The sequence below is a fragment of the Sphaeramia orbicularis genome, chromosome 14 (genome assembly GCF_902148855.1).
Source record: "Sphaeramia orbicularis chromosome 14, fSphaOr1.1, whole genome shotgun sequence".
Lineage (NCBI taxonomy): Eukaryota > Metazoa > Chordata > Actinopteri > Kurtiformes > Apogonidae > Sphaeramia > Sphaeramia orbicularis.
In genome coordinates, this window is record NC_043970.1 from 31,043,892 (window position 1) to 31,056,724 (window position 12,833).

Here is a 12,833-nt window from a genome sequence, read left to right on the forward strand (position 1 = left end):
TATCAAAATGTGATTTTTTTTTTGTTTCATGATTCTTCTTTCCATAAAAGATTGTCAAATGAAACCCAAATATTTTAATATACTGACTTTTAAACCAAAAAAATATATAAATTTGATATTTTATCATGATAATTATGTATACTGACTGAATGACTGTTTGTTTTTTTTAATCATTAAATGTGTTTTGGACAGATTAACCACCCCTAATTATCACTTTGTTTATATTGTAAAATGCTGCTTGTTTCTTCTTAGCGTGAGTTATAATAGCCTCCCAGTATGTGTCTACCATTACTGGAGATTTAAACAGCTAAAATGTGTCCACAGGGGGGAAGTTGACAATGGTCTGTTATTGGAAATCTGTCAAGAAACACTGTGAGGTGGTTTTGGACTGCTGTGTTCGCTTCAGAGTTAAGCTTGTTCACCAGTTAGCGAGGCAGTAAATTATCCTTTAGAACAGAGGACTGGGCAGAGGTACAATCATTTCAGTAAATGGCACATTAACAGATATGTGTCATAAACTATAAAGGTAATGACCATTATCATAGATACTTAGATCCCTCCCGTTTTTACTATTACATTTTATCTTCATATTAAATTCATCCTCAGGTCTTTTAACCAAAAATCACTTCCACTGTGTTCTTAACCCATAAAGACCCAAATATCCACCGGTACCAAAACCACCTACTGATCTAAACTGTTTAATAACTTCTGAATCATTAATCCATTAATCCTACCAATGCATCTAAATAATTGCTGTAAAATGCAGTTTCTCATCTTTTCATTGTCATCAGATATGACCCATGTGGACGTTCAGAGGCTCCATAGTGAATGTGGAAACACTTTCATCTTCTACAACATTGATTCACCAGTAAAACCCATGGAGTTGGATCAATGACAGTGGATGGAGAAGCTTGTTTTTTGTGTTCAGTTATTAATATCTTTGCGGAAAAAGTGACTTTTTCTTCAGTTTTCTCTGTTTCTGATCTAATAACTTTCAAATCTAATCTAAGTTTCTATGAGCATCTACATCATCAGTAAATTCAATACAGAAAAATGCATCATTTTGATTGAAAAAAATACAAGATTTCACAAAATTTCACTGTTATCTGTTTTAATGTGATAAATAGCTGATGAAGGAAATATATTTTGTTATGAATCTGACACTGAAAGTAAGGAAGGGGCAGGACTAGATAAGCCTTTGCTTCTTTATGTCCCTTCTCAAATTGTGCTTATGCGTTAATTCACATGTACATTTATGTTAAATTTATTGTATTTTGTTACTTTTTCTGTGATTAATGACCATTGATGGGTGCATATGTAATTGACTTGCTTTTATTTATTTATTTTTTTAGTTAATTTGGGGTTTTTGACTTCAAAGTTTGAGACAAATAAACTAAACTAAAACGCAGAGGATAATATTATAATAAATGGTGATAAATCATTTAAGAAAGGTGAAATCTAAAGAAAAATTTACTTGGGAAGTGCCACAAAAGTAAAACTGGGTCTTTATGGGTTTAAATATTTATTAGAGAAAGCACTGTCTCACAATACTTGGCCATCGCCCACGGGATGGAAAATATGGTAAAAATAAGATTTTATAATATATGCAAATGTATATGAGACATCAGAAATAGTAAAATATGCATCTTCCATGTCCTGTGATGACTTGATGTTTCCCTGTCTTTCACAACATTTAGAAATTTTCCGTGTGTCCTCTGACATCTAAAGGTCATACTTTCCTTTCGTCTGTGTATCCCCTACGTTAATTACATCCTCTGCACAGAAAGGTGTACTTTTTGATCCTCAGTTGCTCAACGTGAGGAGTTCAAGAGGTAGTTTCTGTGCATCAAAGAGGAAATTGTGCAATAGCGCAGGGCTTGTTGAATACTGAAGATAACAGTTTTCATTCTCACCAAAGCAAAAATGAACAATAGCTTTTATTTCCGTTGTCGAGTGGCCTTGAATTCACATCTGTACAATTTAAATAAGAAGTCCGTCTTCATACGTCGTCTACTTGAACTTGTTGGTCACTATCAGAGCTGAAGCTGATAATGAAATGGTCTGTGCTGTTCTGAATGGACTCTTCCTCTGGTTGCTGTGTCCCTTCAATCCCATTGCTATATTCCTCCCTATTTGTACATTCCTCAATCTCTCGCCCCTCTTTCCAGTTCCTGCTCCCCCCTCCCTCCCTCCCTCTGACTCCTTGCCAGCCCATTTTCTCCCTTTCCATGTTTATGCCCCTTTCTCTTTCCATCTCCTCTGCCTCCTGGGCTATCTGTTGACTGTTAAGGTAGATGCTGCTGTGTGAAACCATTGGGCTGTTGTCTCTGGAAGGAAGGCAAGCATCCATGTCTGCTTCTAGTCCCAGGAAAGCATTCACAGGGGGGGTGAGGTGCACTGGCAGCTGATCTTGAGGATTGTTTCGTCCCTGTGTCTGACCTTGTTGATGGCAATGCTTCCTCTTGCGTTTCTTTGCCACCTTCAGATCCAGTGAGGCGTAATTCAGGTCGGGCTGTAAAGTCTGGTTTCACACCAAGGACACGAGATGTGTTAGTGGGGGACTGACTTCAAAATGTGACTGCACTCAGACAGATTCACAGACTTTAGTATCTGGGCATGTAGTTTCTCATGCATTTCTTTAAGCTGACTTTATTTTTAGAACATTTTATGCTAAATTGAATTTATTGGTTTACAGCTTCACTGACCACAATGTGTCTATCGTGTCAGTCGCCTTCCGTTGTGAAAGCACATTTGTCAGCATGAGTTAAACTGATCTGCACTAAAGCTATATTTCAACACATCACTGTTAATTTATTTATTTAGAATGTGAATAAACAACCAAATATATTCAAGCATCTGCGCAGGCATGTCATGTTTAGTGAATAACATACAAATACATTTTTGTTTTCTTTATTTTCTTTATTTCCTCTGCTTATTTTAAATAAGCAAAATACACATAGCTTTTTTTTTCTCCAGATTGGACATAAGGTTTATAATTTATGCATTATATGCAAAACAGTACTGCAAATTTAATCAGTGAAAAACCATAACATTAAGCAGACTTTATCACACAATATAGAGGAATTTTCATTCAAACTGCAATAAGCTCCAAAGTGTTATTTTTAAGTGCAATATAGGAAAATATCACATATCTTAACTAACAAAAATTATGAATGCAAGATGTTGGTGTGAATTATGTTAATGGAAACAAATAATTTCAGAAAATCTAAACGTAAAGATTGCTCTTTTATTGTGTAAAGATTCAAAGGTCGTACCTTAACACGATCGCTCGGGCACATGGTCATCATTTCATAGACCTCGACAGAACCTGAAGAAGAAAGGCTTAAATATGTTCATCTGCAAAAATAAATAATAAATAACGGTTCTATTCTTAAGCTTTCTTTTGTATTACTAAATCATACAAATTGGAAAGCTTTGTGTTGAAAATCAGAGGGAATTCAAACAATCAGTGGAAAGAAAGTCAGCTTTAGGTTTTATTCTGAAGGCTTTTTATCTAAGAATAAAAAAGTGTTTTAAGATATTACAAAAGTCACTAAAACAATTCCCTTTATATTTGGAATATTTATAGCCTGAAAACAGAGAAAAACACATAGATCATTAGAAAATCCATCATCAGATGAACGATTCGCTTACTAATGGCAATGCTTTCTCTTATTTTCAGTCAGAAAGGTAACATAACATATGATGGCAGAAACTCACCTCTTCTGTCTGTGGTGATGTTGCCATAGATTGGATTTTCCTGTTGCTCTTGAAAATTGTGGGGATTTTTGTTGTTCTCATGGTGATTCAGGTCATGAAGATAGTGCTCTTCATCCTGTGTCAGGCTTTAACATAAAATGAAGGTACAATTTCAGATTATTTTTCCATTAATATGCCATTTTTAGATAAGGAAGAAAAATGGAAATACTGGAACACATTTATATTATTATAAATAATGACATACGGGACAGACTCTAACAGTCATATCAACGCAGTGTTAAAAAAAAAAAAAAAAGAAGTAAATAACAAACGTACCCTTCTCCTTCATAAAAGCGCGAGCACCAGCAGACGTCTGTGCCTGTATGAACAAAATATTCAGTTTACAGGGAGCCCGTTTGTCCTTGTAAAAGCAACATTGACCAAATTTAAAGCAAAACAGTGTAAGAGCAAGGGCACAATAGTAAGTGAGAACAATAAAATGTACTTGTGCACAAAGATGTTCTTCGTCTCAGGATGCAGAATATGACATTCAGACACAGTGAGGTCAGTAAGGCCAGCGACAGCAGCAGCAAAGCTACCAGTTCAGTTGCACAGACTGGAAGATGAATGCAAAACTGATTAAACACGTCAAAGCAACTAAAACCAGAGCCCATTCAGATGAAATCAAAAGATGTCTGAAGGGTAGATTGGCATGAGGAATTTCCCTCTACATTTCTCAGCCAAGATCGACAAAGCATGTTTTTAATACACCAAAATCCTGCATTCACAACAAATATGCAGTTATTCAAATTCTCCAACGCAATTTCATACAAACTGGTAATTTTGGAAACAAAGAATGATAATAATGTTGTAGTACAGTGGAAAATATGTCGTTTATATCACAGTTTATTGAAGAACAGCAGTATTTTCTTAGACAAAGACAATGATAAAGAAGAAAACATGAATGTCTCTTTTTCAGCTTCGACACTTAATTCAAAATTATATTAAATAACATTTTTAATTTAAAGCCACTGCAATCAGACTTCCCAACACATCATGGACAGATGAGTGTTTCTCTGTTTATTATATTTTTGTATTTTGTTTTCGTTGATCTGATGAAAAAACTGTATTCCAAACAATAAAGTTCCGTATTTCTAGCTATATTTAAGAAAATTGCATGTTTTACCAATTTATACAGATACCATGTATGAAATTTTATACAAAACCCACCCTTCATGTAACTATAGATTCATTTCATTGTAAAAAGACAAATGTGTTGCAGTAATGAGCTAAATAAAGAAGTACGTTACGGCTTAAATTTTTAAATCATTTATAATCAACAGTATTTTAGAATTATCATGGTTCATTTATTACAATCTCCCCGTCCTCTGTTTCACCATATGCTGATACATGTGCTTTATAAGAGCTTTCCCTTTTCTTTTTTTTCCTGGTAGAGCAAAAGCTAAATTATACCAAGTGTGGGGAAAAAAAAAAAAAAAAAACATTGAAAAATACATGTAGGATGCAACGATATTAGACACATGTTTAAAACTCTACATGTAATTTTAGAAGTTTCAGGAGTTGATCTGATCCTACCTGTCATATTCCAGCTGTCTTGAACACAATGTGTTGTCTGTCTGACACGACCGCTCTCAGGCTACAGGGCATCACTGTGTTTAGTCACTGAGGTGTACTGTAGTCTATTTTTACCTCGCCTTCGTTACCTCCCTGTTATCACATCACTTTGAACACTGGCTGGCTGTTCTTCAGTTACAAACAGGAAGCAATGTAACCTCATTCTGAGGCACACGGTCTGCAGACAATTGCAAGATGCACTATGAAATGAAAAGTACGTCACACGCACATTATGACGATTTGCAGTATAAATATTAAAACGCATTCACTTGCATTTGTTTTCATTAAAGAGATGGTTCAACCCAGACATCTGAATTGTTTATACATTGTTTCCCACAAAGTTGGAATAAAATATTTTTCTTTTCTCATGACATGAATGTGACACTGTGATTTATTCTTGATAAATTAAGTCTTACTAGGACTCATTATGTAATCATTGCGTCTGGTCAAATGTGATTCCTGATGTGTCTAATGTAAATGTAATTAATTTCCAAATAGATGGCATTAGAATCCCCAGAGCCCAACATATTTCCATGGATGACAAATCACACATATATGTAGTTTATCTAGCGTTTATGTGACCTGCAGTGAAAGTATGACCTATCGGTGTGAATAGAGCTTCAGGGCTCAGTGCATCAAGCAAGACTTCATATCTTGCATGTACAGTGTGGTTTTGCAAATGTGGTTGGAAAATCAGGACGAAAAAAAAAACTGCAGATGTAAAGTATTTCTGCTCATCTAAATGCACACATGTTCATACCGTGTGGTTAAAAAAAAAAAAAAAATACTGAGAAAGCAAATATATTATTACCTCTTAATTTGATCTGCAAAGTGAAAGAAAAAGACGCTTAAGCAAACCGATAATATCAAAATAACTAAAAAAAGAACACAAAAATGCATGTCTTCCTTCCTGTGTGTGTCCATTATGGTATTACTGAGTTCTGTTTGGTTATACAGGCCATGTGGTTTGCGGCTTCAGCCTCATTTTTTGTCAAGTGAAGTGTCGCACTGTGGTACGTGTGGACACTTTGTATAGGGAAATCTGTCAATTTGTTATGTGAACGTTACATTATACTGTAGATAAGTTGTGAGGCTTGTTGGCCAGAAATCATCATAAAGCCATAAGCTTGTTTAGCAGCGAGCCAGAATCATTTTACAACAGATGCAGCAGATTGTTAAGATACAGTATATCAGCCTTATAGTTGCAAATGTTTTTACCTCTGTACAAATTCATTGATTGATCATTAGACCATAAAATACTTGGAACATAAATGCAAATGACTGTCATAAGAAATCCTTACAAGCCTGTAAAAGAAAAAGTAAATAACACCAGCACTTGAACTATAATAATTGAGAAACGCAGACTCACATTTATCAGTTTTTATTCTCAAATGCTAAAGATTTTATAATCAACTTTATTGCCTTCAATGCAATATTTTCACAGAATATGCATTTTTTTAAGTGAAAGAAAATCAAACCAAAAATATGCACTCAATAGCTATTTCCCACCCTTTTACCTCACTTATATGCACAGCTCACATCTGCACAACTGCCTGAGATAAGGTTTTTCCTTAACTCACTGCATGTTATTGACTAACTGCCACATGTTCATGATTACATATTAATAAATATGTCTAAAGTCACTAAATTCTGTTACTGAGTTACACCTTGAAGTGGGGAATTGCTGTGTTGTGGTCCTTGCAGCCCTGTACTTGACTGGAGGAGGAGGGGGTTTGAAGGGCGGTGGTAGATCCATCCTGTAAAGAATATAGCGTGTACAAGTAAGGACTCATGGTATTGATAGACAGATATTATCAGCCATGTGCATTTATGGGAAATTCAGAAAAGTGTATGACTGTTTTCCCTTCCATAGTGCATCGTGTCTGTATGCACCGAGTAAATCTGAAAAGTAAGAGGAGTAGAAATAATGGTGTGCATGAATTTTACCTCTGCTTTATAATTTTTCTCCTGCAGAGAATGCCAGCCACAATGATCAATACCAACACTGCAACGATGATTAACATCAACAACAGATGGCTTCGTCCACCAGGGTCATCTTAGGAGCAGAGGGGGAAAAAAAAAGTTGTCTGTAATTTTTGAGGAAGAACAACCACGACACATCTGTTTCTGGGACATTGATCAGTTTATTTAGGTGAGACCCAGCAGATTCCAACAAATAATGTTAATACATCAAAGACACAATGGGAAACTTTATGCCTTGAGGCAATAAATGTGTGTCTTGCAAACCCCCCCCTCTGTTGCAGTTCGACTTGACATTCATTTTAATGAGTTTTCTACCTTTAGACAGCTTCCAGCCTGAGGATGCGATAGCTTGAATCTGTAAATCCTCCACATGTGATGAAGATGCAGATGGTGAAGGCAAAGACTCTGCAGCTCTTTTTTTTCTTCTACTTGCACTGTCCGTTGAGCGTTTAGCTCAGCTGGGTTTTTTTTTGCTGATTTCAAAATGTTTTATTGAGCATTTTGGCATTGTGCATAGCCTCATCCTTGAAACCAATGATATGCCCCAAACAATATGTAAGCATTAAATTTAACCCATAAAAAACCCAAACATCCACTGGCAATCAAAATCACTTACTGATATAAAAAGTTAAATAACTGCTGATCTACTAATTCTATCAATACATGTAAATAATTGGTGTAAAATGCAGTTTATCATCTTTTCATGGTCATCAGATGTGACCCATTTGAACATACATAGGCACCGTAGTTACCATGGAAACACCATCATCTTCTACAACACTGATTCACTAGTAAAACTCATGGAGTTTAATAAATGACAGTGGATGGAGACACTTGATTTATGTTAAGTTAATGAGAGATTTTGCTGAAAACATCACTTTTTTTTTTTGTTTTCCTTGTTTTTGATATAATAACCATTAACTTTAGTCTGAGCTTTTATGAACGTCTACATGATTAGTGAATTAAATAGAGGAAAACATCACATTTTCCTTTAAGAATGCAAAACACTGAGCATAATATTAGAATAAATGATGAGAAATCCTCTAAGAAAAGTTAAAAATAGAGAAAACATTCATTTGGGAACTGCCACAAAAGTAGCACTGGGTCTTTATGGGTTAAGAGGTATTTTAAGGCAAACAAATATGTGTAAATGGATTTGAGTCAAGTACAGTTTTTTCAGTGTATTCTTGAAATTGCGTTTTTGAACACGAATAAAGTGGATTGTTTATTGTGATGTATTAATTATTACCTTTGTTGACGTCTGTTGTGTTTCCTGCCCTCAAAGTCGGTGTTGCATCAGGATTTTCTGTGTTGTTTCCCAGAGTGCTGAGCTCCTTCGACGTTGTTAAGCTACTGTCTTCTGGATGCACTGTATTTACTGTGGACCTTGTCTCATTATCAGTCATTTGCTGTGCAGTGCTGTACACTGTACTGCCATAAATGAACGAAGCGGAGATATCTGTGGTTGCAGATTGATTGGAAATTAGGGTTGTGTTTGTAATATGTGTGGTGCTAATTGCAGGATAGGTTACATTTTGTGAATGGTGAGGTTCAGTGTATGTGATGGGGAATGATGTGGGACTGCTTTGTGTATGATTTGTGACAGAGATGGTTTGCTCTCCAGTTGTGATTGGAACATTAGTGGTGGTTCTGGGACCTCCAGTGACATTAAACTGTGATGTCACAAGACCTGAAAATAGGAACACAAGTATAAACATGTTTTGAGGAATACTGTCACTGCTTTCCTCACATATCTACAAACAGAACAGAAAGTACTGACTTAAAAACCTGCGCGAATGGATTTACTTTCTTTAACCTATTCAGTAATTCTGCACCTTATCTACAGTCTGACTACTGAGGTTTTGGAAAGTTGGAATTAGAGAAATAACTATAAGTGATGCAGTAAGAAACTTTTAAATACCCAGTACACAGTAGTACATCATTAAAACATGGACGAGTTGGCATTTATAATAACTCTTTGCATAATCAATAGATAAAATAAAGCAAATGGGTTATTCAAGGACCTGGACAGTGACTCATGGAAACCGATTCTGATCTGAAGTTTAACATTGCAAGTGTGTAGGTAGGAATTGCAAATTCAACAGCAGGGTTTATGGATTCATAATTAATAAGTACACTTAATTCTCTGTGTCAGTTTATACCATTTGGTTCATGTATTTTTCCAGGCCTCCTCCCCTTTAAGACACAAATGTGAGATTAAAATCAGACCAAAATATGGCTTTCTTTGTAAATCTACAGGTGCAGTAAATGTAATCCAGTGGAACAATCACAATGCAATTCAAGATACCGCTATAAAATACACACTGTCTGCCCTCTCTTTTAAACAAAACAGAAACAGTACATGTTCTTATTGTAAATATTAATTACAGTGTCTGTATCGGATTTCATTACACTCCAAGATACGCTGTCTACATTTCAAATAGTTTGTTGTGCAGTACTCCAATCTGTCCAACAGACTGTGCTCTCCCTCCATGACGTGATTCAGAGATGTCCTTTAAGCTCTGCTGAGTGCGTATGTTGTTTTGGTGTGAGAACAGATAATGAAGAAGCGCAGGATGTGACTTCTGACGACTGTGCGTCTTGTGATTTTTTTTTCCTTCTTTTTTTTTTTTTTTTTTATGTGCGAAGTCAAATTCTCATTTCCTTCTCAGATGCAGCTCATTGCTAAACTCAATAACTAGTGTAGGCAGACAACATGCAGTGTTGTTTTAAAACTGTGAAGACTGTTTAACTTCAGCTTGGTTCAGTATTCACCCTAATCCCACAGGGCAATTGATTTGAAGCAAATAATTGAGAGTTTCACTTTATTTTCCAAGTTTTGTAATTTCTTCACAGTTACTGGTGTGCTCTCATAACATGGCTGGCAGCTTCAGAATCCTTTGAATCTCTCCTTTTCCTTTCACCTAATTAAAAATTAAAATTGACTGAGCTACACTATAATAACAAAAGTCAAGTATCAGCTCTCTGGTCCAGTGCAGTTTATTAAGTCATTCAGTCTCTTGGGCCCTCTGCTAGATTGTTAATCCTGCCCTGAGGAAATGCTGAAATTGAGTATGACACAAAGAGAAATAGCAGTAAAAAAAAAAAAAAAAAAAAAGAGGCTCACCTGTCTTTAAGCTTGTGGTTTCTGTTCGCACTATGATGATAAACTCTGTATGTAGACTTTGGTTTCCTGTGTTGACTGTCAGTGTATAAACCCCCGCATTAGCGTCAGTAACCCACAGCAGCTTCAGAGACTGATGGTCTGATATCAGTTTCTTGTTCTAGGGCAAAGCAAGATTACATAGCACATAAAGGCTGTTATATTCTCAAAGATGTTTTTGTAATGTAGGTTTTGGTGTCAGTAGTTAATGAAATCATCTTGACCCTCCTGGAATAAACTGAGAATCCATGCATTGAAAGAGCTGATGAGGTAGCCTATTATATTTGGGTTGTTTTCTGTACCTTGGTCCATCTGTACTGAGCATTTTGGAACGCTGTGCAGTGAATGGTCACATTTTCTCCAGATTCGACCTCAATAGTGCTATTCATGTCACATTTAATTTCATCAGCATCTAAAGAGAGAGAGAGAGAGAGAGGGGGGAAAAAAAATGTGATTAAGTTTCATCATCAGCACTGAATGCAAAAGGTAAAACATCTGCCGTGATGGGAAAACAGAGGAAGAGCAGTTTATTTTATCTGTAGGCCACGCCGCTGCATTTTCATATGCAGCGCACATCAGTGACATCTTGTGTAATTGTTTTCTGCCTCTGTTAACCCTTATTCAGGTCACATACAGATGAAAAGAAGGTGAGGCTGTTTTTTTATTTATTTTTTTTTCCTCACTGCACAATTACACAACACTTGGAAAACAGAGGAAAGACAGGAGTGTGTCTCATGGCAAACACAGCCCTTAGATGTGTTCTGGCAATTATCACATACATTTTGCTCAGAAGTAAATATCTGCTGAGATTGGCAGAGGAGCAGCACTCTGATGCAACCAGGAGTAACATGAAATACATGCAGTGGACAAAAAGATACTTATTGCAGTCATAGTGTGTGTTCTGATTGGAGGGTTCTATCTTTATGCACATATTAAATCATGTGAATGTGTGAGGTGTGTAGTGTGTCTTTGCATGTGCTTGATTTCTTCTTACCTTTGATCTTTATTTCTGTTTCTCTTTTATAGGATCCCAGAGGGAAAATTGTCATTTCACAAACGTAGGTGCCACTGTCCCTCTTGTTCACCCCATGAAGCTGTAGGTAGGAGCCCCTGAATATATTTGTGTCATCGTTCACAATCTGGAGCTTGGCAGTATTATTAAACAGGTTGTACCCGAAACCTGGGGTGTAGAGTGCCAGCTTTTTTGTTTCGCTGCCCGTCTTACTCCATTCAGTACTGACAATCCGGAGGTTAGAAGTGTTTTTTACAAGGCAGGGCAAGGAAATATTCTGGCCCACTACTGCTTCCATCATTTTATAATGGAACACCTCACCATCCCGGAGCCCTGTCAAGCACATCAGATAGTGTTGGAAGCAAGAAAAGTGAGGAGACAAAATCACTTTGAAGTTGATATTACAGACTTCAGTCCACTGGGACACAAGCAGATAAAATCATACCATTATACAGAGGCAGCTTGTCACACCAGCAGCTAATACATTTCAAACCCACAGTGAATATCTCATCTTTGCTTGTATATTATAAGAGCAGAGGCACATGTGGTCCAGGATTACCTTGTATAATAGAGACAAGGAGCAGGAGGGAAGAGCCGGTTCCCAGTGCAGTCCCAGCCATCGTTGAGCTCCTCAAACTCATTACAATCAAGCGGGATGATTCCAGTCAGAGATTTAGCAAAAGCAGCTACAGTAGACGAGTCGACTGAGGTTAAAGAGTGACACACAGAGTTTGAGACAGAAACATGATGACCTATGAGACAGGAAGCCACATGCGGAGAGGAGATGGATTGAGTCACTGATGTAGCACTGCAGCTTCGCGGTAAAAGAAAAACCACTGCTGCAAAACACAGAACACAAACACATTTCAAACTCTTATCATAACTCATTGTTTTAGACACAGCTGCTGAAGGAAAATACAGAAGTGTGATTAACCTATAAAGTTTCAGTTCCCAAATCATTTTTTCTCTCTATTTAACCTTTCCTAAATGATTTATCACCAATTTATTATAAAATGATCCTCTGCATTTTGCATTTTTTCAATAAAAATCATCTATTTTCCTATATTTAATTCACGGATCATGGAGATGTTCATCAAATCTCAGAGTAAATTCAAAAGTTGTTATATCAAGACAAAAAAAAACTGAATAAAAAGTGAAATGTTCGGTAAAATCCATGATAAACTGAACATAAAACAAGTGTGTCCTTTCATTGTCATTGATCCAACTCCATGGGTTTTATTAGTGAATCAATGTTGTAGAAGATTATGGTGTTTCCAGGTTTACTACGAAGCCTCTGAACGTCTAAATGGGTCATATCTGATGACCATGAAATAATGACAA

At 36.3% G+C, this 12,833-nt stretch overlaps 2 protein-coding genes across 4 annotated transcripts; both read right to left on the minus strand.

Moving 5' to 3' along the window:
- Nucleotides 1-1,403: 1,403 nt before the first annotated feature.
- On the minus strand, nt 1,404-5,366 carry LOC115433194 (uncharacterized). 3 transcript variants are annotated; one of them, XM_030154478.1, is made up of 6 exons: nt 5,296-5,366; nt 4,205-4,315; nt 4,036-4,078; nt 3,721-3,845; nt 3,276-3,328; nt 1,404-2,521 (listed from the first exon to the last, which is right to left on the minus strand). In XM_030154478.1, the coding sequence occupies exons 1-6, from the start codon at nt 5,300-5,302 to the stop codon at nt 2,000-2,002; spliced, it is 861 nt and encodes a 286-aa protein (XP_030010338.1). In that variant the 5' UTR covers nt 5,303-5,366; the 3' UTR covers nt 1,404-1,999. The 3 variants fall into 3 exon arrangements, with proteins under 3 accessions (XP_030010338.1, XP_030010337.1, XP_030010335.1); XM_030154477.1 differs by lacking the exon at nt 5,296-5,366 and having other exon boundaries at nt 1,404-2,512; nt 4,205-5,120; XM_030154475.1 differs by lacking the exon at nt 5,296-5,366 and having other exon boundaries at nt 4,205-5,120.
- Nucleotides 5,367-6,699: 1,333 nt separating this feature from the next.
- On the minus strand, nt 6,700-12,208 carry LOC115432431 (CD226 antigen). Its single transcript, XM_030153270.1, has 7 exons — nt 12,052-12,208; nt 11,475-11,825; nt 10,783-10,892; nt 10,445-10,601; nt 8,567-9,007; nt 7,282-7,390; nt 6,700-7,091 (listed from the first exon to the last, which is right to left on the minus strand). The coding sequence occupies exons 1-7, from the start codon at nt 12,131-12,133 to the stop codon at nt 6,956-6,958; spliced, it is 1,386 nt and encodes a 461-aa protein (XP_030009130.1). The 5' UTR covers nt 12,134-12,208; the 3' UTR covers nt 6,700-6,955.
- Nucleotides 12,209-12,833: the final 625 nt, after the last annotated feature.